Below are 25851 nucleotides of genomic sequence, written 5' to 3'. Positions count from 1 at the left end.
TAAGCAAGATCTGACTGTCATTATGTTTATTGGGAATATACACAGTGACATGCCTTGTCATGCTGGAGAAGAGGGCAGAATATGTAGCGTGTTGTTCACATGCATGTATGTTCTCTTTCAAAATGTGATACCACTCACAAAAGGTCAGTGTAAGTAACCTGAGATCACAGCAGAGAAACTCCATCTCTATTATCGACCACAAACGCTTCTGTACATATGCTTTCTCCCTCTCTCCACTAAATCTGTCTCCTGATACACATCTGTCTTTTCTTTTGCATTTCTGTTTTCAGTTCTCTTTTGTTTTGTTTCATACTTTCAGATCTTTTGCTATGGCTCTTTCCTTTCTTGTTCAAATCCTTTTTTCTTCATCAAGACTTGTTACAATAGTGAGCCAGCAAATCTGTATGATCTATATTGTGTCAACAGAGGCAAACTGAGCCCCTCTAATCACCGAGTTAACCAAGTCTAGGGTAAGTCAGAACTCACTGGCAGGGGAAATCTGATCTTCAATCAGTACTTCCTACTAACTGATTTAATTAAGTGCTAATGCATAAATGCTGTTCAGTGCTGCCCATGATCTTTAGGGCTTCCAGTCAGTTATAAGGACAAGAGTATTTCATTTTCTAAGACAGATTACACTGTAAAACTTGATTTTTCTTCGGAAATAAAACATTATCGGAGTACCTGGCTTTTCCAAGAAAAAAAAAGAAAACTATTCAAAACGTCTTCAAAATACCACATTTAATTCAGTGTGTTACTTACCAATTCTTTGTAATAGTTTGTAAAATTTACTTGCAGTTCCTAAATGAAAATGATTTCTATACCACATTATAAGTGTAGTTACAGTAGTGGTATTTAGGCTTCAATACGCAATATATACAAAGAAATATATTATTTATTCTTTTTTGAAAAAAAAAAAAAACATCATCTTTTTATTTGTTATTAGGATCCCAGCCTTTCAGTATTGCAAAATCTGTATTGTGCCTGAATGTTAACAAGTTAACAGTCTATATTAAGATGACATGGTTACACACGTTACTATAGTAACAACAGTAAATTAAGCATATTTAAAAGTAACTAGCCATAAATGAAACACTAACTCTAATCTTAACTCTATAGTAAGTACATGTAGTTAATTAATATTACTTAGTACTTTATGTGTAATTACACTGTATCGAAATCACCTTAAAATAAAGGGTTACTTATTTTAAGAATTTCTTGTTACATTGAAATTATAAATTTAAGTACTGAGTAATATTAATTAACTACATGTACGTACTATATGGTTAGGATTGGGGTTTAGTATAGGGTAACTTGCATGTAATTATGCATAATTTATTGTTCTTATAATAGTAAGGACATGTAACACGTGTAACAAGGACACCATAAAATAAAGTGTAACCAAACATTTTGCCGGTTTTCTTAAAAGACAAAAAATATTTGTATGCCATATCATTTTAAAATGTTATGTTATGACCAATAAATGGCTAACATAAAAATCCATAATATTTTCTGTAAATAAAAAAAAAAATAAAAAAAAAAAAAAACACAAACATTATAATGTGCATGAGAAATGGATTTTTTTTCGTAACCTGCTAAAAATGACAGTATTATTAAATTATTAATGATTTTAAAGGTCAACATTAAATTAGCATTACATGATGGTGAAATAAATTACAGTAATACTTTAGTTTAAAGACCAATTCCCACTATTACTAGCATATTAATTGTTTTTTTACTAGTACTTATAAAGCATGACCATATTTTAGATCCCTTAATCCTTCCCCATACCTAAACATAACAACTACCCTATTAATAAGCAGCAAATTTGCAGCTTAATGAGACAAAAGTTTTTAGTTAATCGCTTGCACTGGTCCCCAAGCTAAAGTGTGACCAAATTGACTATAAAATAATAAGACAGCATTACAGCGGGCAACCCCTGAATAATCAGTAACATGTAATGATCGATTTGTCTGGCATTTTTATTCATGATGTTTGTTAAATAAATATGTAGTTCGTTTTGGTTTAAGAATCTTTGATTATCTTCTTGCTTAAAAGTATAACATGATCGTGGCCATAAAAGATCTGAGCCTGTCCTGCACCATCAATCCTGGTTAACACAGTTTAGAACCATCAATGCTCATTAACTTCACCAACAGATGAACTTCCATGCTTGAATGTCAGTGATTTCATCTGGACACACTCTTGCCTCACAATCTGTGGGTGAACCTTGACATTGGGGCTGTAAAGGGGAAGATTGTGAGATAAAAGAATAGATGTAAATTGTTCTCAACTGAAAGGATTCTCTTGGAAACTTTGGCTCAAAAAATCTTCATAGGAAGCCTAGATTTCACACTGGGCATCTTGGAATTTCAATGATGTAAATCCAGCCACAATCACAGCTATAGGACAAAACCACTGGATAAAAATTTCAGAAATTCATTAGGCAGAAATCTGGCTTTAACAAGCTCAGGCACACGCCGGATCACCACCCCGAACCCTCACATCAGGGCAAAACGTTACATTACCCCAGAAAACAGCTCATCGCTCTATCCACTAATGTCATAGGGCACATGCCAGACAAGTGCAGACAGCTGGGGGATGAGCAGTTGTCATGAATGGACACACTTCATTGTCGTAGGATGGGGAGGGTGGGGCGAACAGAGAGAGAGATTGATTATTTCTGTCCAGTACAGACAGGCATCTCAGTTTCAAGGCATACATTGTACTCAGCAGAAAGAGAGGTCAAAGTTAAAGAGTCAATATGGGTGATGATAAATCTTTAACTTTGGATGGGAGGGATATTGACCAATAAAGCTCTTTTATGTGCTTCCACACATTCTCTTTTGAAAAAAGCCCTCCACTGTCTCATGACCACTTACAAATAATGAATCACAAGAAAACTGAACTATGAAGTTTCATTTTTAAAGTTTTAAGTCTTGAGGTCATAATACCTCATAATTCTATCAAAAAAGTATACAAATGTATTTTAATTATATGAGGTTTTATTAACAAAGTTCGGGAGGAGCACGTGCAGATAATTAACACAGGTGGAGAGCACTCAGCAATCAATGGTAAGAGGTATATATACAGCAGCCTCACTGCAATTCATTTGACAGTCTCGCAGCATCACCCCACCACCCCTTCTCCACACTTCTAGTCCTAAACCACTTACATGGGGGGAGTACTCTGGGTTCGGGCCGAACTCCGAGCTCGGAGCCCTCCCTCCGGACAGCACGCCAAATACGCATTAAATTTTAACCCCTCAATTGTATGTAAGTGTGAACTCGTGAAATATTTAAAAAATATATATTTTTAATGTCTTGCTTTAGTTTTTTCCCTTAGATTTCAATTCTAAAACTGTAACATTTTTTAAGACAATTAAGCCTATTTCCACAATGCAGAAATTTACATTACAGATAATAATTGTATTGCAGTAATGTGAATCAAATGGTAATCACCTTCAACAGTGTTATTCAATTATTTGTGTTTCTACACATTAACTTAAAGTGAGATGATGGCAAGGAAATCACTGACAAGAAAGAAACATTACAGCAGGCAAACCATAATCTAAAATATTCACTGATTTTTTTTTTTTATATGTTGCTTGTTTAATCAGTTTGTGCTCTGTTTTGGTTTGATAATCTTTGATTATCTTCTTGTTTTAAAAGTATAATGGTAAAAGTGTAACTGTATAAATTATAATTTGTTCAAATTATTATTTTTTGTGAATTAATTTTTATTCTTTTGCAACAGTTTTTACTTTAACTTTGATTTCAATTCTAAAGTTCTAACATTTTTACAATGTCATTACAATAATGAACAAAAACTGTCATTACTATAATGTTAACAAAAAAATCATATTTACTGTATATTATATATTTTATGTATATTATATTATTCATCATGATAGCATTTGTGGTGTTGCATTTATACTGATGTTAAGAATTGTATACCATTAATGAGATTATTGAGAATCATCAAAAAATAAATTAAATAAAAGTACAATATCCCGATGTTATAAAAACAGTCACAATTCTTTGGTTTCTTTGCCAAAATATTTTTTCTTTTTGATTGCGGGTGAAATGTGACCTGTGACATGAAATGTGACAGATTCTCCCGGGTATGCTGAGATTGATGGGGCTCTTTGACACACCACACACCAACACAACTTCATGCTTTTTAATGAAATTACATGCCATTTTCATGCTGCCTGTTCCCACACATGACTAATTTCCCATTAGAGCAGGAGAAATACAGCTAATGTCTCAAATCTGAATCTGATCTAGGTTTTTTCACACTTTTCAAGGGTCTAAGTGCAGTTTGCTGGATTTTTGAATGAAATGTGAACACTCCAAATGATCTCAGACCCTAATAAAGTGAACTTTATGCACTGCATTGCATTGTGTTGTGTTTTAGGGTTCAAGTAAACCTTAACTTGCCCATAAACTGAATGGAAAATGTTCTGGTAGAAAACTGCCAGTACCTTTTCTGATGTAAAAATCTTGGTGGCAATAAGGGGTTTTACATTGGAAGTGAATGGGGCCAAACAAAGTGTGGTGGGTTTAAGTCAGCCATCTTGTATAGTATTGCTGTACCCACATAACACAGTACTGAAGTGGACTAGTTCCAAAAAGCAACAGTAAGTGGATTAAAAGAGGCCTGAAACCATATTACTGCTTAAACGGACCAAACGAGGATTTAAGTCCTCTTTCAGGGGAAGGGACAGTGTGAACATAAAGATATCTGGGTCCTTTTTCACTTCTGGGTTCACTGCTTGGTCCACTTCAAGTTCTGTTCTTTTAAAAAGAATGAGTGAAAACACCCTTACACACCTTTTTGATACTTCTGCATTTTATTTACTTTCTTCTAGAGACTTCCATGTTTATAGAACCCAGGACAAACTGAAATCAGTAGCCACCTATGACCTATGACCTCTCACCTTCATGTTAAGACCCAGCAAAAGGTTAGACGGGGTCAGAGAAAATCTTACGTTGATCATTAACAGATAAACATCACTTAAACACAAGCATGTCTCTGCAGTCATGTACAAATTGATCCAAACCAGATTATTACTGTTTAATATTTGCTGATTAGCTATTGACAATGGAAATAATAATCTTTAAGACAATTATGTGTTAAAGACAATCCAGAAACACACATATTCAAACAAATTAAAAATAACTGAACTGAAGTGGTGTTGAGTTTTTGCCAAGTTTATAGGTTATACTCATAGACTGTAAAAAAATATGGACGTAGTGTCCGTGACGTCACCCATAGAGTCCTCAATAGCGGTTTTGAAGCTCAAAGTGTGCAGAGCGGGCCGTCGCCATCTTGGCAGCGCGTCACCGCGTGACTCTCCGGGAAAATCGAAAATGGGCAAAAAGGCGGGAGCTGGTTGCTGAAGCCATGCCCACCCTAGCGCGACAGCATTGTCAGCAGCGGCAATCCACCTGTCACTCAAGTGGCCACGCCCTTAATTATGCAGAAACTTTAAGGCTTAATATAATTTAAACGGATGAGTTATAAAAAAATTCACCCCCCTCACAGTTGTCACAAAGGGCAAAATTAGCAATATAGACGAAAATCATTTTTTGAACCAGGCTGTAAACATGTTTTTTTCTGCTGTAAAGTTGGGCATTTTAACATGGGGAGTCTATGGGACTGACTCCCTTTTGCAGCCAGCCTCAAGCGGCCAGTCGATGAATTGCAGTTTTAGTCACTTCCTTATTGGCTTCACGAGAGAGAGCGCGAGGTTGCCGCTCGGTTATACTTAAGTTTATGGATTTTAAGAAACCTTGCCCTGTAAGGTTTAAGTAATAAAACTTAGTGAGCAACGCATTTGGAGGATGATTACTAATATGCTAATGTCTCAAATTGTGTGGAACTGTTGTATTATTTTCCTAAGTGATAAGATTAACAATTTTTTCATTTTTCAGATGCTGTCTATTTTTATACACAAACATTGCACAGAATGCTTAAAATTACATCATTGTCTGTGTAATGCCATAATGAGAATACATTAAGAAAGTACATTGAAAATCCATTTATGGACCCTGCTGCACTTAGTATGGTTTCCTTTGATAGCAGAACTTGGGCTGTGTACAAAGCCTCTTTCTCTGATCCTCTTCTGAAACCGTGTTTGCGGCCAGACACAGAACAAAGCCTGTAATGTTGACTGCAGATCTTTGAATGTGATCCTTTGCTCAAGATACTGTTAATTTTATTCACAGCTAAGATCAGCTCAGCAATAAGATGGCAAATACTAGGCTTCCGGCTATGCCAAGAGCATCTGACATTATACAGAGAGTTCAGTGAGGTGGGCACACAAAAATCGTACTGCTTGTCTTTTTGTCACCACATAACACATCTACACACACATGATCATAAGCAAATCTCATTCATTAATTTATCCAGCACGTGCAACTGTCTTATCATACATTTATATATATATATATATATATATATATATATATATATATAAAGTTTTCTTATTGTTTTTGACATAAATTACCTTTATATAAGTATTTTCATGTTTGATGTTTTATTATTTGAATCAGCCTTACTTAATTTTATCTTTTAACAAATATAAATAGGAACACTACTGGTCAAAACGGAATAATTATTGGAATAATTACACATTATTTTATGCTTTTGAAAGAAGTCCCTTATGCACACCACGGCTGCAATTATCTGATTTAAAAGAACTGTTTTCTATTTGAATATATTTTAAAATGTATTTTATTCCTATGATGGCAAAGCTGAATTTCCAGCAGCCATTATTCCAGTGTTCAGTGTCACATGATGATGTTGAAAAGGATTGTGATAAATAATATTAGTGTATAACATTAAATTTTTTTCTTCAGGATTCACTGATGAATAGAAAGTTCTAAAGAACAGTGTTTTTTTAATAGATCATTTTGGTAATATTATAAGTGTTTTTACTTTCACTTTTGAAAAAAAACATACTAAAAACTTTTCAATGGTAGATTAACCTGGTTTTTAACATTGATGATGATGTAACAGTATTTCACAATGCTACTGTTTTTACTGTATATTAAACATAAATAAATGCAGCCTTGGTGAGCATAAGAGACTTATATCAAAAACAGTAAAAATCATAAACAGTTAGTAAATACAACTATAAACTATAACATCGAAAAAAATATGAAACATATAAAGATGTATCTAGAAAAATACAGCATGTGAAATCTTTTTTGTTTTGACACAAGCTCTTGAAATTCCAAATATTGAATATACATCAAAGTTTTAAAAGCACTGGTGCTGTGAATTCTTTACAGACATGGAGAACATTTATGGTAATGCATTAAGTAAAGGAAGTGAAAAATAAATTTTCATCAATACAGCTTGTAAAATGGTGGTAGAAAGTTACTGACCACCTAAAATGCCTTAGCAACCACCCAGAACCCCCTAGCAACCACTCAACACACACAAAAAATAAATAAATAAATAAATAAAAACCAGTTAACTAGTATTGTAGTGGTTATTTAAAAATCTAATTGTCATAATTAACTTGTCTTCAGCTGTCATCTCCAGAGAACAGAGTCGTTGATGGCCAACACACAGGGCAATCTCTTGACCAGTGATTTTAAAACCAAGCAAGAAGTTGAGTAACAGAAATCTGTTTGTCTCACTGTGTCATGATAACCCACCATTTACAACTTCTGTTTGATTTATATTCTCAATTCTCCTACCTTGGCAGACAGTGTCACTGACAGGCGTGCAGCTTTCCAACTCCATCTCAGGCTGATCGCAAACGGTGCAGGGCATGCAGGGGTCAAAAGAGGTCTCCTGATCTGAATACGTGTCATCCATGCACTCCTCGCACACCGTGTCACGGTCAAAATTACAGTGCATCAGCACACCCTGGCCTATAGGGCACACCGTGCAGGCCTCACAGCGGCCTGTCACTTTGCTGAAGAAGAACCCATAGTCGCAGACACACACTGCATCGTTGGCATCAGTGCAGGGCGTCAGCATGCGTGTGAGTTCAGAACATGGTGTACACGGCTGGCACTTCTCCGTGTGGCTGAAGTTCTCTGAGAATGTCTCGCCTGAAGACGGAAGGAGAAAAGGTTAAGAGGACAGCCTCTTTGAACATACAAAGTTTGTAGTTGTGCATTTCAGAGATATTATCATTACCTAACCATAAAAATGTTTCAATATCTGAAATAAAATAAAAATAAGCTCAAATTAAATAAAATACTTTACCAAAATTAAACATTTTATTTCAGTTAGTTTCCATTTCTTATTTCTTATTTTCATTCAAAAACTAAAATAAAACTTAGTAAAAGCTATTAAAATAAAAAATTACAAAAACACAACAAAATTACTAAAAATTTAACAAAATTAAAACAGAACATATATTAAAAAATGTAAATCAAAACATTAACAAATCAATTAAAAAGATCATACTATGTTAATGATAATAAAATAGTTCATTTTAACAGTGTTACATACACAAGTGTAAAAAATATACAGTGATGGACAAAATTGCTAGAACACCAGAATTTTTACAAGTTAAAAAATGGTTTTAAGTCAGTTATTTCTATCTTTTGCTGTAGTGTGCCTGTAGGAAATATCAGTTTACATTTCCAAACATTCATTTAGCCATTAATTGTATTAAAGATTTTTGTTTGCACAAGGAGTCTGACAACAGCCAGTGCTCCACACAGAGATCTGATCTCATCATCATCCAGTCTGCCTGGAATGACATGAAGAAACAGACTAAATCCAGAAGAACTGTGGCAACATCTCCAAGATGCTTCAAGAAGTTATGGTTGATGCGTCTAGCTCGATGGTGAGATTGTGATGAAGTGATGGGTTTCTTAAAACCACAAGCAGTACTGTCTTGGCAAGGCTGAGTTAAAGGTGATGGTCCTTCATCCAGCCAGAAATGTCTGTTAGACATTCTGAGATGCGAGTGGCTATCGTCGGATCATCAGGATGGAATGAGAAGTAGTGTTGAGTATCATCAGTATAGGAGTGATATAAAAAAGCCATGTTTCTGATTGACAGAACCTAGTTATGTCATGTAGACAGAGAAGAGAAGAGAAGTGGTCCAAGAACTGAGCCCTGAGGCACCCCAGTAGCTAGATGTTGCAACTTGGACACCTCACCCCTCCAAGATACCTTGAAGTACCTATCTGAGAGGTAAGACTCAAACCATTGGAGTGCGGTTCCTGGGATGCCTTTTGCCAATAGGGTTGACCGGAGGATCTGGTGGTTAACCATGTCAAAAGCAGCAGACAGAATCAGCAAGATAAGTATTGAAGATTTGGAACCCGCTCTTGCCAGTCTAAGGACTTCAACAACTGAGAGCAAGGCAGTCTTGGTTGAAAGTCCACTTCTAAAGCCTGACTGGTTGCTGTCCAGGAGGTTTTTCTGTGTGAGATAGGCAGAGACTTGGTTGAACACAACTCGTTCAAGTGTTTAAAAAGGAGGAAGGGAAACCGGTCTGTAGTTCTCTAAAAGAGCTGGGTTAAGATTGGGTAGTAGTGGGGTTATACGAGCATGTTTAAATGCTGAGGGAAAAACACCAGTGTGGAGGGATATGTTAATGATGTAAGTGAGTGCAGGAACCAAGGCCGGAGAAATGGCTTGAAAGAGATGAGATGGAATAGGACCAAGTGGACAAGTAGTAGGATGACTGGAAAGGATGTGTTTGGATACTTCTTTTTTTTAAAGAGTGGAAAGAAGGATGTGAATGAGTGTATGACTGCTGGTAAGACATCTCTTACATTAGCTTTGTAAATATCAATATTTCAACTCATGGGATATTATAGGATAAAAATCTCAATTATCGGTTTTATGATATTTATAGGCTCAGTTGTTATTAGCCAATTTTACATTCACCTTTTGAAAAATAATTTGAATCTTACAAGGTTAAAAGATTTGAGAGATAAATATTTACCAAAATATGATGTGTGATTATTATTATGAAACCAATATTACATTTTATAAATTCCAAAACTACTCTTAAATTTTTCGAAATTTGGTTTGTGATATTCAATCTGAGACCCCGGCGTGAGTTCTTTTTCAGGCGACCGTTATTTAGAGTGTACCGCCTTATTGTTTCCATGGCGACGCGTCATGCTTGTCATGTGACACACCAAAGCCAAAATAGATCTGTATGACACATGGACCGCTTTTATTTCGTTTTTCCTGTTTTATTCAAAATATTCACAAACATACTCACTATATTATCTGATATTCTGATTCTGAAATATGTGCAAGTAAATATATTTGGTAGTTTAAACACTTTTATATCGACCGTGTTAGTTGATCTATACCGGGTGATGGGCGCCGCCATGTTAGTTCGCGCTGAATCCGAGCTGTGGGATTTACAGCACGCAAATTCATCCTTTCCTCCCGAAACACGTTAAAGTATGTCTCAGGTAAACTCGGAGAAAGGCAGGATAAACTTTATAGTTACCTACACAATCTGTATATGATATCAGTAAAAACATGTAGTCAGATTATATTTGTAAGGGTCATTATTGCCGTTTCCATAGACATCAGCGTGTATTTTACAAACTGTGAATGTATGTTTTTGCTAGTACTTATGTGTTTTTAAATATCTGAAACCTAAAATAAGCATTATATGGTTGAAAACACTGAATATTTGTGATAATATGTCCAGCGCTCAGCGCATCTGATCTGGCTCTGCGCCAGCCAAAGCGCGAAAGCGGATTTAAATTCAGCAGTTGACGACGTGACACCCTGAAAGTTCTAATCACACCGGTGTGATCGTACGCTTCAGGGACCAGCCAAGACTGATCACACCGGTGTGATCGTACGCGCTAAAGGGTTAAATGGTTAAATAATGTAACGTGTAGGGTTTGGCTAGTAATAATGTAACAATATTGGTACCTTGCATGGAGGCATGCAGCCACAACTATAGAATTGAGGGGTGGGGGGGCATACATGTTGATTGCAAATCTGAATATCAGTGGCATCCAATATCTATGGCAGTTATGATCCTAGCAGTTTGGTGCCGAGCTGGAAAAATATGATTTCTAAATCTGCTTTCTGAAATACTAAATGGCACCATTTCATAGAATAACACAGCTTCCTGAAAATGGGCCATATTAAAAGTACTTTCTTAGTTTTAGGAAAAAGGGTAAAAAAAAAAAGTCATGAGTCATATTTTGACCACATGTATTCTCATAGATATCTAGAATCTAGGAAGCTAGAAGAAATTATGATGTCAGTATTGCAAGAAGTGGAGAGCAAATATCTAATGCTGCATGCTTATGGTATTGTATTCCCATCCTCCATCCTATTCAGATATATTAGTGGATAGAGGTCTAGCTATCACTAAATTATTCAGGAAGCTATTTTGTCCTTGTATATGTGTGTGTGTGAGACAGCACAGCTCTTGTGGCTAGCCCCTCTTCAGGGCACATCGCCTCAGTGTCCCATACAATATCAAGTGTTTCAGTATATGCCAGAGACAGGATATTCATGGAAGCAGTGACCAGACAGTGGCAGAGAGAAAGATAACACGCTAATGCCATAGTTATCTTTACATCTACCCAACAGAGAGGATGAAACGTTATTGTGTCTTTATGCTGGACAAATAGAGTTGCACATTATGGGTTCCCCTGTGTGCTGGAGCTGCTAATGGCCCTAATGATAACGGGGTAATGTGTTGGCTTCTGGGGGCCAGTTATTGGGGCTTTATTTAGGAGACTGTGATGGGCAGTCTGTGTATTTCCTGCAGATGAAATCCTGTCCACTCAGCCGTTCTCCCTCTGAGTCTACTCTTCTCCTGATCTCTACCCTTTGAGATCCATTAGCATAATGCTAGCCATCAATAATGCATGTCTATGCATTATGACAGACGGCCAATGTGTGGGGGTGTTCTCAACCATACAAGTCATGGAGTTTATGTGTCAATTAACATTAGGAATATAAAGTGCTGAGGTCACGTTCTGTCAATAGCTTCTGTTTATCATTTCCAAAAAAAGGACACAACCCTGCAGTACATAATTCAAATATGTATTTTAGTATGAACTGCTAGAGAACTAACAAGTATGGCTGATAATACTCATGTCTTCAGATTCAAAACAACAGATATGATTATTGACAAAAGATTATTAAAATACAATGATTTAAAATATACTGTAACATAAAACGTTTAATGTGACATGACATTTATTTTAAAAGTGTACTTAAGTGTGTTAAGAAACATATTCATGAAAGTGTAGTTGTGTTAGTAAACTTATTTGTGAATTTGTTTTATCTTTGTGTAATTTTCTATATGTAAAATTTTTTAAATATATTTTTAAGATTTGAAGTACTCTTAAGTGTACATTCTGCACAATTAAGTAAACTTCTTTTTCACAAGTGAACCCAAAATATACTTTAATCTTTAATGTCTTATCTTAAACTAAACTATGATAGTGTTTACCTTTTACGCTGCAAAATCAACATATCAGAGCATTAGACACTGAATGATCAATACAAGTTTGCTAAATACTGAAGCTAAAGATTCATGAATTCATCTACAGTCCAATGATGGGAGCCTGTAGCGACAACTGCATGTAAACATTAGGCAGATAAAGGTAAACTTCACAATCTCCCTGCGGGCTACAATCGGTAGCAAACGTTAACTGGTAGGTAACTGGGTGGAGTCTTCCACTGTACACACACACACCTATAAACACTGTAAAAACTGTTATTGTGGTGTTGTGCTGATAGTTACATCCCAAACTCACATCATTGGTTAAGCCAATGTTGCTGTGTTGGGCTTGTCAGGACACTTCATTTTTCCCCCCTTTGATAGAGAAGGTCAATTGTGGAGCTGACTGGTGAATATACACACCTGGTTCTTTGACATTACAAAGCGCTTATGTGTCAGGAATTAATATGAGCCAGTTAACTTAAATGATCACTTCTTAAACAGCTGTTTTCATTCCAGTACCATCCCAAATGCTACTTTTACATGTCAACACATTATTGCTGAAGTGCTGTCATGCAGCATTTGGTGACTTATGAGGATTTGAAAGGAACAGCTTGGGGGTTTTAGCATGTAATGGTTAAGTTGATTGATGAGGAACGCAGATCCCAGCACAGGCCCGTAGGGAAGGCAGGACAGAAGGAAGAAAGTTTGGGGTTGTAGTGAATGACAGGAGGTCTTGGTGGACATGCCTTCGGGTGACCTTCACCCAAGGCTACTAAATATTAACAAAAAACTAATATGCACAGAACTCAAGAGCTGGTCAGTTTAAGTTATCTGTTTGTGTGATTAATATGTTGAATGGACATTTATATGGATGTTATCCTATATGGAAAAATTCACAAATGAAATCTCTTTAATATCTCATAGACATTGACTATGAACATGAGACTATGAAAGGGCTATTAAATTATGACTATATTTAACACATTTAAGTGCACTTTTAAAAAGTGCACTTTATAGTAATGTTGAATTAAAAGTTTTACCTTAGAGTATTTATGCTTTAATAATCTTTTGTCATATACTTTAAAGAAAGTTGTGTTGTGTTGACTTACATAGTAAAGCACATATAAAGATTATGAATTTAACTGTAGTGTGTTATTTAATATTACACACACACACACATATATAATTTATTATATTACATTTTTTATAATTATTAATTAATTTATTTATTTTGTTGTTTAAGGGAGCATGAAACTCTACATAAATACTGTACGAACTAAAGGATGACTATTTTTGGTCACATTTCTGGTTACTTTCTAGTTACTACTCTATTTCCATTAATCTCTCTTCTCCTATCTTGTCTTGTTCAGCTGGGTCATGCAAGCAGACATGTGGGAGATGGTAGGATTCTTGTAATCGGTGGGATTCTGGGAGGCTCTGGCCTAAGACTTGGCTCAGGACCAGCCTCCGTAAATAAAAAACTCTAGCCCCCAAACCTTGGTACAATCACTCTGTTACGTGACCCTGCCAGTACAACAAATAGATGTACCACTGGACCTTAATTAATCTCACTTAGAGCTCACTGAAAACACTCAGATTGGTCTCTGAGCTCTCCAGACAATGTTTTGTCAAGACTTATTTCCTAAAAGCATTTCCCCTTTAGCTACTAATTACCGTTCACAGCTCAAAAGCCCTCGGCCTCTCCTCAAGTGAGAGTTCAGCACAGGAAATGGCATTTTAAATAAGGCAGCTGCTTCATTTTAGCAACGCCGCGGCCAACATCTCTGTGGATACTCACTGTCAAGACATGGTTCACACACTGTCTGTGTCACTCCGCAGGGCGTCACCACCCCTTCCCCGGGTTGGCATCGTTTGCAGCACTCCCCACTGGTGGTGAATGCCCCTGAAGGACATGAATTCTGTGTAGACAAGACTTCGCCCTACAGAGATAAAGAGGGGAAAATTAGAAGCATGAAATGAAAATTTAAGATGAACGAATCATCCATGTATTTAAAAATCTATTTCATTTTTACAAATATATACACTCTGATGTACGTCACAATATGGAAGAAAAGATCTGTTTCACTGAGACTTTAATTAAGACAGAGCAAATACAGAAATCAAAATAATATTTCATCACATAAACACATTTAAAAATCTATTAATACTAATGATGTCACTTGCACTTAGGGGTGTTTCCAAATTTTCGTCCAATGAAATGCTGTCTACAATACAGTCACATTCACCTTTGTATGGCGAAATTAAGTGAACATGGATTACACATTGGATTCTTGTTTGTTAAACTTTTAATTTTTTTAATGAATATTAATTTAATATCTCGCAGCTGTAAATTTATTCATACAATTGGAACTTTGTGACTTTATATCCCAATAATGTGACTATATCTTGCAATTTTGACTTTTTGTCTCACAATGGCAACTTTATATCTCAAAGTGTGACTTCCTTTGAAGTTCATTTTAGTTACTTTATTTGACTTTTTCAGTGATACAGTTACTACATTATCAAGTATGTTGAACTTTTAACACACAATTTTCTGGGTTTACCAATGTAAAGCTGCTTAGTTTGGAAGTGGTGCATTATGAATTGCTGCGCTATTGACAATAGACAATAGATCTACTTTGCCCATGAAATCTCACCAAAGTTTTACTAAAGTGACTGTGCCTTAATACTGTACCACCAGCCTCTGGCCACCAATAGCATATTACATTGCTAAAAATTAAAAAATTAAAAAAAATAATTGCTGCTGAATGGCACAGAAATGACTTGAGCTTTAAATGTTAAAACTATACTGGTAGAAGTTAGCATTGTGAGCTGACATAATATTACAGCTTCACAAATGGAAAGAAATAAAGCAATTCAACCATATTTTCAAACATTTTAAAAAAGCCTGCAGATGTAGATATAGACGTGAAACCATTGACCGTTTAGATTTTTCCCACTCCCGTGTCTTTGCTTTGGTTGAGTCTGTCTCCAGGGTATGCAATCCCAGAAACCGACAACTTCCCACACAGACTCGGAGCCAAAAATACTATTTGTGTAACAAGACTTGTTACATTATTTAGTCCTGATAATGTCTGATGATGCCTATCAACAGCATTGCTTTGGAGAGGATCAGAGAGCTTCAAAAAGGAATAAATGTGTTTTACCAGACTGTATTTGCATATACAGTAAATCTTCATGGTATGTTTAACCTGAATTCAACTCTCTGACAGCAGCCTTTCACTTGAACAGATGTCTAACTGAAAGACTGAAAGGTACAGCCAAAACATGGCAGATGAACAGTGGCATTCTGTGTTTCACCACATGCCTCTTGTCCAATGATTTTTATTTACGTTCACAGCAGGGTAAAATAACAAATAATTTCTGATGCCTATAAGTCATTCTTGAAAGTCCTGTTCTCAAATGTAATAATTACTATGACAACATGATGTACATTTGATTTTAGGTGAAATAAAATTGGCATAAAAAATATTTTTCTTACTGATAAATACAGTCGAGGCCAAAAATATTGGCCCCCTTGGTACATATGATCAAAAAAGGCTGTGAAAATTAATCTGCATTGTTAATCCTTTTGGTCTTTTATTTAAAACATTCACAAAAATGTATCCTTTCATTGAATAATAAGAATTTAAAATGGGGGGAAATATCATTATGAAATAAATGTTTTTCTCTAATACACATTGGCCACAATTAATAGCCACCTTTTATTCAATACTTTTTGAAACCTCCATTTGCCAGTTTAACAGGTCTAAATTTTCTCCTATAATGCCTGATGAGGTTAGAGAACACTTGACAAGGGATCAGAGACCATTCCTTCATCCAGAATCACTCCAGACCCTTTAGATTTCCAGCTCCATGTTGGTGCTTCTCCTCTTCAGTTCACTCCTCTCATTTTCCGTAGGGTTCAGGTCAGAGGACTGGAATGGCTATAGAAGAAGTTTAGTTTTGAGCTCAGTGACCCATTTCTGTGTTGTTTTTTGAGGTTTGTGTTTGGGTTATTGTACAGTTGGAAGATCCAAACATGGCCCACTATAAGATTTCTAACAGAGTCAGTCACTTACTGATTTTTTATCTGTTGGTATTTGATAGAATCCATGATGCCATATATCTAAACAAGATGTCCAGGACCTCCAGCAGAAATATAGGCCCACAACATCAAAAAATACAGCAGTATATTTCATTGTACACATGGAGTACTTTTTTTTTCTCTGTGTTCACCAAACCCATCTTGAGTGTTTGCTGCTAAAAAGCTCATTTTTTAGTTTCATCTGATCATAGAAGCCATTCCCATTTAAAGTTCCAATCATGGCTGATAACTGAATATGCTTTAGTTTGTTTTTGAATGAGCTAGGAGAATTTTTCTTGTAACCCTCCCAAACAACATGTGATGATGTAGGTTCTATTTGACAATTTTTTTAACTTCAATTCTCAGAATTGCAACTTTGTATCTCCCGATTGCAATTTTTGTTTCTCATAATTGTTACTTAATATTTTGCAACTATAACTTTACATCTCACAGTTGCAACTTTTTCCGTAGCTGGTTTCTGTCTCAGAGTAAAAAACAAAACAAAGGTAATTGCAACTTTATATCTTGTAATTTTAACTTCAGTTCTCAGAATTGCAACTTTGTATCTCCTGATTGCAATTTTTGTTTCTCATTGTTACTTAATGTTTTGCAACTATAACTTTACATCACACATTTGCAAAGTTTTCAGATTTAAGTAATTCTTAAAAGTACTTAAAATATAAAATAGCACCTACAACATGATTGTGTTTTGATTTTGGCTGAAATAAAATTGATTTTACATTTTTCTATTTCTTTTTCTTACTGATAAATATAGGAAGTGTTCTTTAAAATTACGATGCAAAAAAAAAAACAATTAAAAAAAAAAAAAACCTTCCATTAAAGGCCTCATTCTTGAAATAGGAGCAGAACTTATTTCAGTTTTAATGATTTGTAAAAAAAAAAAAAAAAAAAAAAACATTTATATTCTTGCAGCTATATTTTTATTTTTACAACTTTTTTTATCAAATTTTCATTAATTTTACTTTTCAGTGAGCGATAAAAAGTTATGTATTAAAAAAAATTATTTACACATAATTCGGGAATACATTTTATTATTCTCATGATGAGAAATGATTGTTTACTACTTCTAAAATTGACATTGTCATGCTATTCAGGAGTGCATCCCATAAATGTGATTTTTCCAGCCTAACTTGAAGGCACCGTAAGCCTTATACTAAAGCAGCTGATGTCTGAGGGTGTAACATGAATACCAGAAGCTGATTGGCTGAGTGAGTGGCTGTCAGAATAACAATATTTGACACAGGTGTGAGGAATGACGTATAGAAGAGTTAGATGACAGACAGATAAAAAGAGTAAAAGAAAGACAGATTAGAAGATTCCCTCAAGGCGTTTGTGAATCAGCTGGAGAAGTGACAGAGCTGAGCGAGAAAAGGTTGGAAAAGCACAAATTAACATTCCATCGTTTCTACCTGTCCTTCACATTACCCCCTGGCATGGGGCAACCTCCTCCTCTTCCTCCTCCTCACTCGCTCACATAAAAACACAAACACATCCCTACAGGAGCATTCCAGCTCAGGTAAAGTTCAACACCCCCCCAAAAGTTCAGCAGCCCACGACTCAAACAGATAACTCTGGAGATTTGGCCACACAGCATTTGTGCGCAATTATGTGGTTGCTGATTACCATGAGTGAAGAAATATGTGAAGGGTCACAAACAACGATGCATGTCATAGAACCTGTTTGCAGTCACATTCATCCTGACAGGAGGCCAAGCTGCTGCAACTTGTGCAGCGCTGTCTAAGCAGATACAATCAGTAGCGAAAAAGTCAGTGTAACGCTTCAGAACGTGTTGACTTTCATTAATCATACTCCTAAGAATGCTCCTAATTAAATGCATTTATCAACAACATTTGTCTGGCGATCAAAAACTATCAAGTTTCAGTGTAGTCGTTCACACTTTCTATTAAATATTATTACATTTAAAAAAACACTGTTTTCTAATTAAATATATTATTAAAACGGGGAAGTCGTGGCCTAACGGTCAGAGTGTTGGACTTGCAACCCAAGGGTTGCGAGTTTGAGTCTCGGGCCGGCAGGAATTGTAGGTGGGGGGAGTGAATGTACAGCACTCTCTCCATCTTCAATACCACGACTGAGGTGCCCTTGAGCAAGGCACCGAACCCCCAACTGCTCCCTGGGTGATGCAGCATAAATGGCTGCCCACTGCTCCAGCTGTGTGTTCACGGTGTGTGTGTGTGCACTTTGGATGGGTTAAAAGCAGAGCATGAATTCCGAGTCTGGGTCACCATACTTGGCTGTATGTCACGTCACTTTTTAAAATGTAATTTATTCCTGTGATGGTAAAGCAGCCATTACTCCAGTCTTCAGTGTCACATGATCCTTCAAAAATCATTCTAATATGCTGATCTGGTGCTTAATTATATTAAACAATAATGGTTCTTATTATCATTGATGCTGAAAACAGTTCTACTTAATATTTTAGTGGAAAATGCGATACATTTTAAGGATTATTTAATAAATAGAAAATTCAAAAGAACAACATTGCCTGCCTAGTAAAAACTATTCATTTGATCGCTTAGAAAGGTAACACAAGATCCTTAATTTTAGGTAACATTCATGTCTGTAGCACAAATGGTGCAAGATGAGTTCTGTTCAAAAGTTTATAAGGCGAGCAACAGTGATGTTTAAAAGGTACAGGTGTAGATAGGAATAGGAATGACAAGTATGCCACAGTTCTCCTTTATTTTACTGAGAACCTGCAGTCCGAACTAACACTCACACCATTCTATCACCTAAGTGATTTATAGAGAGTTTCATGACACATACTGAATAACCAAAGGATGATGGTAAAAAAAGAAAAAAGGATGTGCATATCATGCAAATGTATTAGTCAGTCCTGCAGAATGTTTCTCCGTTCTGTTCTGTCTGTCACAAAGCCAACCTGATGTTTGAGAGCTGCTGTTTGTATGCTTGAATGCACTTAACTCTTAACCCTTCTAGCCTGCTGGCGCAATGTCAACATTTCAAAGTCATCTACTGTTCTGGTAAAGCTGATTCTCACTAATGAGGATAGTGGTGCTAATGGAGCTCTTTCTCTCTTGTTTGCTTTAGTTTGTGATTTAATGCTACATGATTTACAGCATTTTCCAGAAGCATTGAGACTAGAGGAGAATTTTCAATTGTGTAAAGACCTATGTGTGTTTATTTTATTTTTTTTTTTTATACTTTGTCTGTATGTAATTTATTTTTGCATCATAAAAAGTCCCAACCACATTTAGGGTAGTTTTCTTAAACTTCTGGTTATATCTATGGACAAAAATCTCACTGAGAATTTTTTAAGTTGGACCAGTAAGCAACAACTTTATAGCGACCACCCAGAACACTTTTGATTTGTGAATAGAACTTTTGCAAGGGCAAGGGCATTTTCTTCATTAATTTCAAAATATGTGTTTGTATGTCTAAGACAAATTAATGTTTCATGTCATATAAAACTTGCATGATACGGGGGCAGCAAACAGTCTGTGGGTCTTGAGATCTCCTTGCCGTGCCAACCGACTGAACATTGAACAAATAGAGTCTTATTTGTTTGTTTTTTAATATGTCTACATGTACTTTATTTCTCTATAAGTAAATACCAAAACATCCAATAAAATCAGCTGTAGCACCTATAAAAGTGTTTGTATACTTATTTTACAGAAGAAAAACATACAGTAATTGAGCTAGCAGTAAAATGGCACTAATATGAAGGATGCATGCTGACTGCGACATACAGTAGTTATTGGCCACACGCCCATCATGCTGTTCAGATGGGTGTAGCTCCAGCTTGAGTTCAGAAACAAGACACGGCATGTGACCACAATGCATGTCTCTATCAGGAAATTGGTACAAAGGCAAAAAATAAAGCAGTTAAGCTCACAAATGTTCCTGCAGTTATGTGGTGTGCTTCATGAATTATCTATCATTATTGATACTGCTTTTGCTTCAATAACACACACACCCCTCATTCAACCCACCTACACAAACTAAATAACAATTAACCTTATAAATAACTACATTTTAGCTGGTAAGAAAAATGAAAGAACACAATGTGCTGTCTGTCAAAGTGGGCGTGACAAGATCAGAGTTATCCATCACGTAAAAAAAAGAACAGAACTTGAAGCCTCATTGTATGATGCATTAGATAATAAAAGTGTTCATAATGCCTTATTATACACTTCATGATGTATTTAATGATTTCATAAACAATTATAAAGCATTACAACATGCCTGAATTAATGCATTATAATATATAATACTGTGTTTCATCATTTATTGTAATGCATTATTACAGCCGATAATTCATTATTGATTATAAAGTGTAATAAACTATAATGGCATAAACTATATTTATTACAAACTATAAAGGCGTGCTGTGATATATATATACATATATATATGAAGAGCTGATTTGCAAAAACAGATCATTTAAAAATGTTCAAAAATCATGTTTGTTTTTTTATCCTGCAATAATATCAATCAAACTGCAGGATTGTTTCGATTAATTAATAATAACTAAAGAAAAAAAATAAATAACAAAAACATGATTTATGAAAATGAATAAAAATGGAGTTTGTGCAAATAAACTCTTCATATATGTGAAGATATATGTTATAAAAGAATCAAATGAAGTGTTATAAAGAGTCAAAATCACTCACTCACTAAATAAACAAATAAACAAACCGTTATTCCAATTCTAATCTGAAACATAATTCTGATAGTCTGCTATATCAATGATGATTCGCTTTCTCAGTTGTGACAAGGGCAAGAAAAAGTACTAGAACTGCATACTGAATTGGAGACTGAGTACTCACCACGAGAAGAAATACTACTGTCAGAGTGAGCATGCTGGATGAAGAGCGTCCTGGATGAAGTAGACTGCGGATGGATTATTCACTTTTTACATGCGCTCTGAAATAATAAGTTAAGCATCATAGCTCCTTCACAGACTCAGCGCCAGAAATCGCTCTGTTCCTCGTGTGTGGCCGCTGAAGTTTCACAAGTGAGCGTGCAGCATTACTGAGCAATCGTGGAACTGAGTGCGGTTTTACCAGACGGTTTTTTTTATGAGACGCAGCTGCAATCTGTGCAAGTGCGCGTGACCACTGATACAGCTTTTTAAAAGAGAGAAAGATTCACCTCTCTCTCTCTCTCTCTCTCTCTCTCTCTCTCTCTCTCTCTCTCTCTCTCTCTCTCTCTCTCTCTCTCTCTCTCTCTCTCATGTCAGTTCAGAGTCTCCCCTCCCATCCGCATCTAATTCACAATTCACAGCGGCACAATAAATCAGTACATTAAAACAAAACAAATATTTATGCAATATTGTAGGAAATACGTCTAGCCACGAATAAGTCGTTGGTGTGACACAAAAACATCGTTATTTCTATATTTATATTATCTTAAGCATAACATAATTTAAAAATAGCTCTAAACTTTTTGTCATCATTTGGACTTGTAGTGTAGATTTGTAGTGTGGCTTTTGTGGGATAAATAATGCACTCATTATAAAGTATGGTAAGCTAGGTGATTGTAGCAACATCGTAAGAGGCTCATATGTCACGTGAACTGACAGTTTACGACGCATTAGGCTTTCATAAACCATTAAACTGTAACAATGTAACAAGAAATATCCTCTCCTCATAATCAAGCTAAAGTTTCTCCGTTAGAGGGCGCACGCACACTTTCCATAATGTAGGCTACATCTTTCCACAAAGTAGATACAATTGTAACTTTTCTCCTTCACACGGTTAAAAACTACACGAGTCTTGCGGAAGGACGTATGTATGCACCACTTTCCCGCTTAATCCGTCACGACAGCTCTAAAATAAGTTTTATAGATTTATTAAAGTGTATTTTGGTAAAATAAGGACGTGCTGCGTTCCAATTAGCCTATTTATACTATGTATGATCTGCCAGTCGTGAGTCTCTCGTGCCAACAACGCACCTCGTATCTTTTTGCTTAATTGTGCATTTGTGATGGCCAAATGTATCTGTTATCATGCTATTCATATATATAAGATATGAATCATATCTTTTAAAAGTTCACAGTGTTGTTGCAGTTTAAACATACCACAGATAACAGATATTTAACACATTTTTCATCAAGTTAGATATTTATTATATTGATTATATAATAACTCAAACCCTTTACTGGGCATTTCTACTTTACCATCTGTCTCTATTTTAAATGGTGTGTCTGACTTTCTCTACTTACCTGGCTTTACATTTACATTTATTTATTAATTTGGCAGACCCTTTATTCCAAAGCGAATTGCAATTGAGGAATACATCAAGCAGGTTACCATAAGTTGGCAATGAACAAGAAAAGTACCTGTTATACAAGGTTTCAGTCATCGGTCAAAAAATAATAGCTCGGACAGGAAGAGATAAAGATAAAAGAGAACAGAAAAAAATTAAGGCATAGATTTTTTTTTTTTTTTTTTTGAGGGGGCAGTTAGATGATCATGGAAGAAAAGAGTTTTCAGTTGTTTCTTGAAAAGTGTGTGGGATTTAGCTGTCCTGATGGAGTTAGTTAGGTAATTCCACCAACAAGGGTGCGGTAAAAGAAAACGTCCTGGAGAGGGATTTTTTGCCTCTCTGCAATGGGACCATGGGCCACCACTTGTTAACTGACCACAGGCTTCTGGGGGGGATGTAGATGCATAGGAGAGAGCTGAGGTAGGGGTGTGGAGCCCATGGCTGTTCTATAGGCTCTAAACACCACTGACATGGGCTCTCTTGGGCTCACTGAAAACAAGATGTGTTGCTACATTTTGAATCATTTGCAGAGGTCTGATTGCACATGTTGGGAGTCCAGCCAGAAGAGCATTGCAATAGTTCAGTCTAGAAATGACAAGGGCCTGGACGAGAAGCTGTGTTGCATGCTCTGTTATGGGTCTGATCTTCCTGATGTTGTGTAGTGCAAACCTGCAAGATCATGCTGTTTTTACTGAACGATCTTTAAAGGTCAGCTGATCATCAAGGATCACCCCAATCATCCCATCAACCTGGCTGAACTCAATGGGGTAATTGTTGCTGAGCACAGTTGTATGGTGCTGTACTGATGGGGTGGCTGGGAAGATGAGAGGCTCTGTCTTTTTTAGGTTGAATTGCAGATGATGCTGTTTCATCCATATTGAGATGTCCGTCAGGCAGTCTGAGATCCAAGCAGGTACCGTTGAATCATTTGGTTGAAATGAGAGGTAGAGCTGCATGTCATCAGCATAGCAATGGAAAAACTATGTGCCTGAATGATGGTTCAGTGATATAGAGATATATCGAGAAAAGGAGGAGCCCAAGAACTGACCCTGAGGGACCCCAGTGACCAGTTGATGTGATTTAGATACCTCACTGCATCCTGAAGGGTCTACCTGTGAGGTAAGACTCAAACCAGTGGAATGCATTTCTGATGCAGTCAAGACAGAAACCTCAAGGACCAGAACAGCTTTAGCAGGAACCTCTGAGACCAGGGAGGTTGAGAGAGGAGCTCTAGGACTGGAGCAACCTTGGACACCAAGCTCTGGCTGAGGCTATGACAACAAGCACAGGGACAGCCATAGCTGGAACTTTTTTGGCAGTGTAGCATGAATCTCTGCACCATTTTGAAAGGATGCTTAGTGGTAGACATGATGGGCATCAGTCAGTCATGTCAGGAAACTAGAGCTGCTATGACACTCTGGAACTGTAGTGAGTTTCTCCCCCCAATGTTGTGTGAAATATCATTAAGTCATGGCGTTTCAACCACAAATGGAGTCAGATGGGCTCACCCCTGACAGTCTATGTCTGGGAACACTGAGAAAGTCAACAGGGTCAACAAATCTTGCAGAGCACTTGGAAACAACTACTGAAGGATTGACAAGCTACACACCATCATTCAACATATTACCATAATTCACAGAACAAGCAGAACTATCCAAACACAACAAAGGAACTGGGAAAGGAAATATACCCCAAGGAAGATAGTTCTTATGGAGGGAGGCTAACAAGACACCACAAATATTCTGAGAAAAACATGGGAACAAATTAGAGAACTCACTGAGATCGAGAAGTTGTCAAGTTTATGGTAATTTCCATAGCATGTTCAAGGGAATCAGCTATGACGCAGAGCAGCTCCTCTTAACCCTTTATTGCATGCATTAGGAAAACAAATTTGCACTAAAAAGGTTTGATTTGGTTTTCTTTCATAAAATAGACCTGGTTACTTAAATTAGTTATAATATAACTAATATATATATATATATATATATATATTATATATATATATATATATATATATATATATATATATATATATATATATATAAAAATCAAGAGATTAATATTTTATCTAATTATTTAATTTTTATTCATGTCAGAACCACTGTAAAAAATAATTTCAAAGATTTTTTTTAATTCGAAGGTGTACATAAAACAAAGATTACTCAAGTTTATTTCATGGGAAAATATAATTTCAGTCTTTCTACTACAAAATTTCACATTTAATTCAGCATGTTATACTTGCCATTTCTTTGTAATTGTGAAAATTACTAGATATAGTAATGTGATTGTAGTATGATAATTCTTTCTACACCATTTATTTTTCTTTTTTGTTCACTGGAATATGCTAAAAACAGATGTGCTGTAATGATGTTTGTTACTATATAGTGTTTTTAGAGAATCAAATCAAAAGGGCCTTTTACCCAGGGGGCCCTTTGGTCCTGTTTTGCTTTCTTACAGTATGTATCTGCAACATCTGTTCCCATTATGTACAAAACTGTCATAGTCGTCAGTGTTAAGACAACAAAACCAACGCATGACAAAAAACAGAAGACATTTGTTTCCATTTCTCAGGTTCTTTTTCTACTTTGTATGTACTAAATTTGATCCAAGCGTGTCTGAGAACATTTGTTTGTTTGTTTTTCTTTTGTGCAGCAATATTTTTTTTTTTGTTGTTGTTTTTTTATTTTTTTTTGTGTTTTGTTGATTTTTTTATGTTGTAGTTGTTTTATGGTGTGTTTTCTCTTTTCTTTCAGATTCTGTTTTAGACTAATTTAGTGTGAGTCTGAAAGTAACTAACACACTCTGGTCTATAACAAGAACAAGAAATGTGTTAAAACACAGCTGTTTTATGCACTCGTTTAGTATTTATAAGAGAACAAGATTCACTATTTGGACTTTTATATATTATTAATACCTTGTGTATTCTGGAAATGCACATTTGACCTGATTTTGCATATACATTTCTATTTTATTGTATTTTGATTAAAAAAAAAAAAAATTGCTATTGACCATGTGAGCCTGCATGGAGAATGATTTGAGATAAGAGGTGAAGTGGAGGAGA

The 25851-nt window shown here is 35.8% G+C and overlaps 1 protein-coding gene across 2 annotated transcripts in view; it reads right to left on the bottom strand.

Annotated features, from left to right (window-relative positions):
• LOC109059783 (tumor necrosis factor receptor superfamily member 16-like) overlaps positions 1-21673 on the bottom strand; it is a 36267-nt gene extending 14594 nt beyond the window's left edge. The window contains exons 1-3 of one of the 2 annotated variants that reach the window (XM_042735130.1): positions 21350-21673; positions 14229-14370; positions 7716-8075 (exon numbers count right to left, since the gene is read on the bottom strand). In XM_042735130.1, coding sequence (XP_042591064.1) covers positions 7716-8075; positions 14229-14370; positions 21350-21382 — 535 coding nt within the window. In that variant the 5' untranslated portion in view covers positions 21383-21673. The remainder of the gene's footprint in view (positions 1-7715; positions 8076-14228; positions 14371-21349) is intronic. The other variant, XM_042735129.1, reaches the window with a different exon arrangement.
• Positions 21674-25851: the final 4178 nt, after the last annotated feature.

This window comes from Cyprinus carpio, chromosome B12, assembly GCF_018340385.1.
Source record: "Cyprinus carpio isolate SPL01 chromosome B12, ASM1834038v1, whole genome shotgun sequence".
Classification (NCBI taxonomy): Eukaryota; Metazoa; Chordata; class Actinopteri; order Cypriniformes; family Cyprinidae; genus Cyprinus; species Cyprinus carpio.
This window is presented reverse-complemented; position numbering and strand designations above follow the sequence as displayed.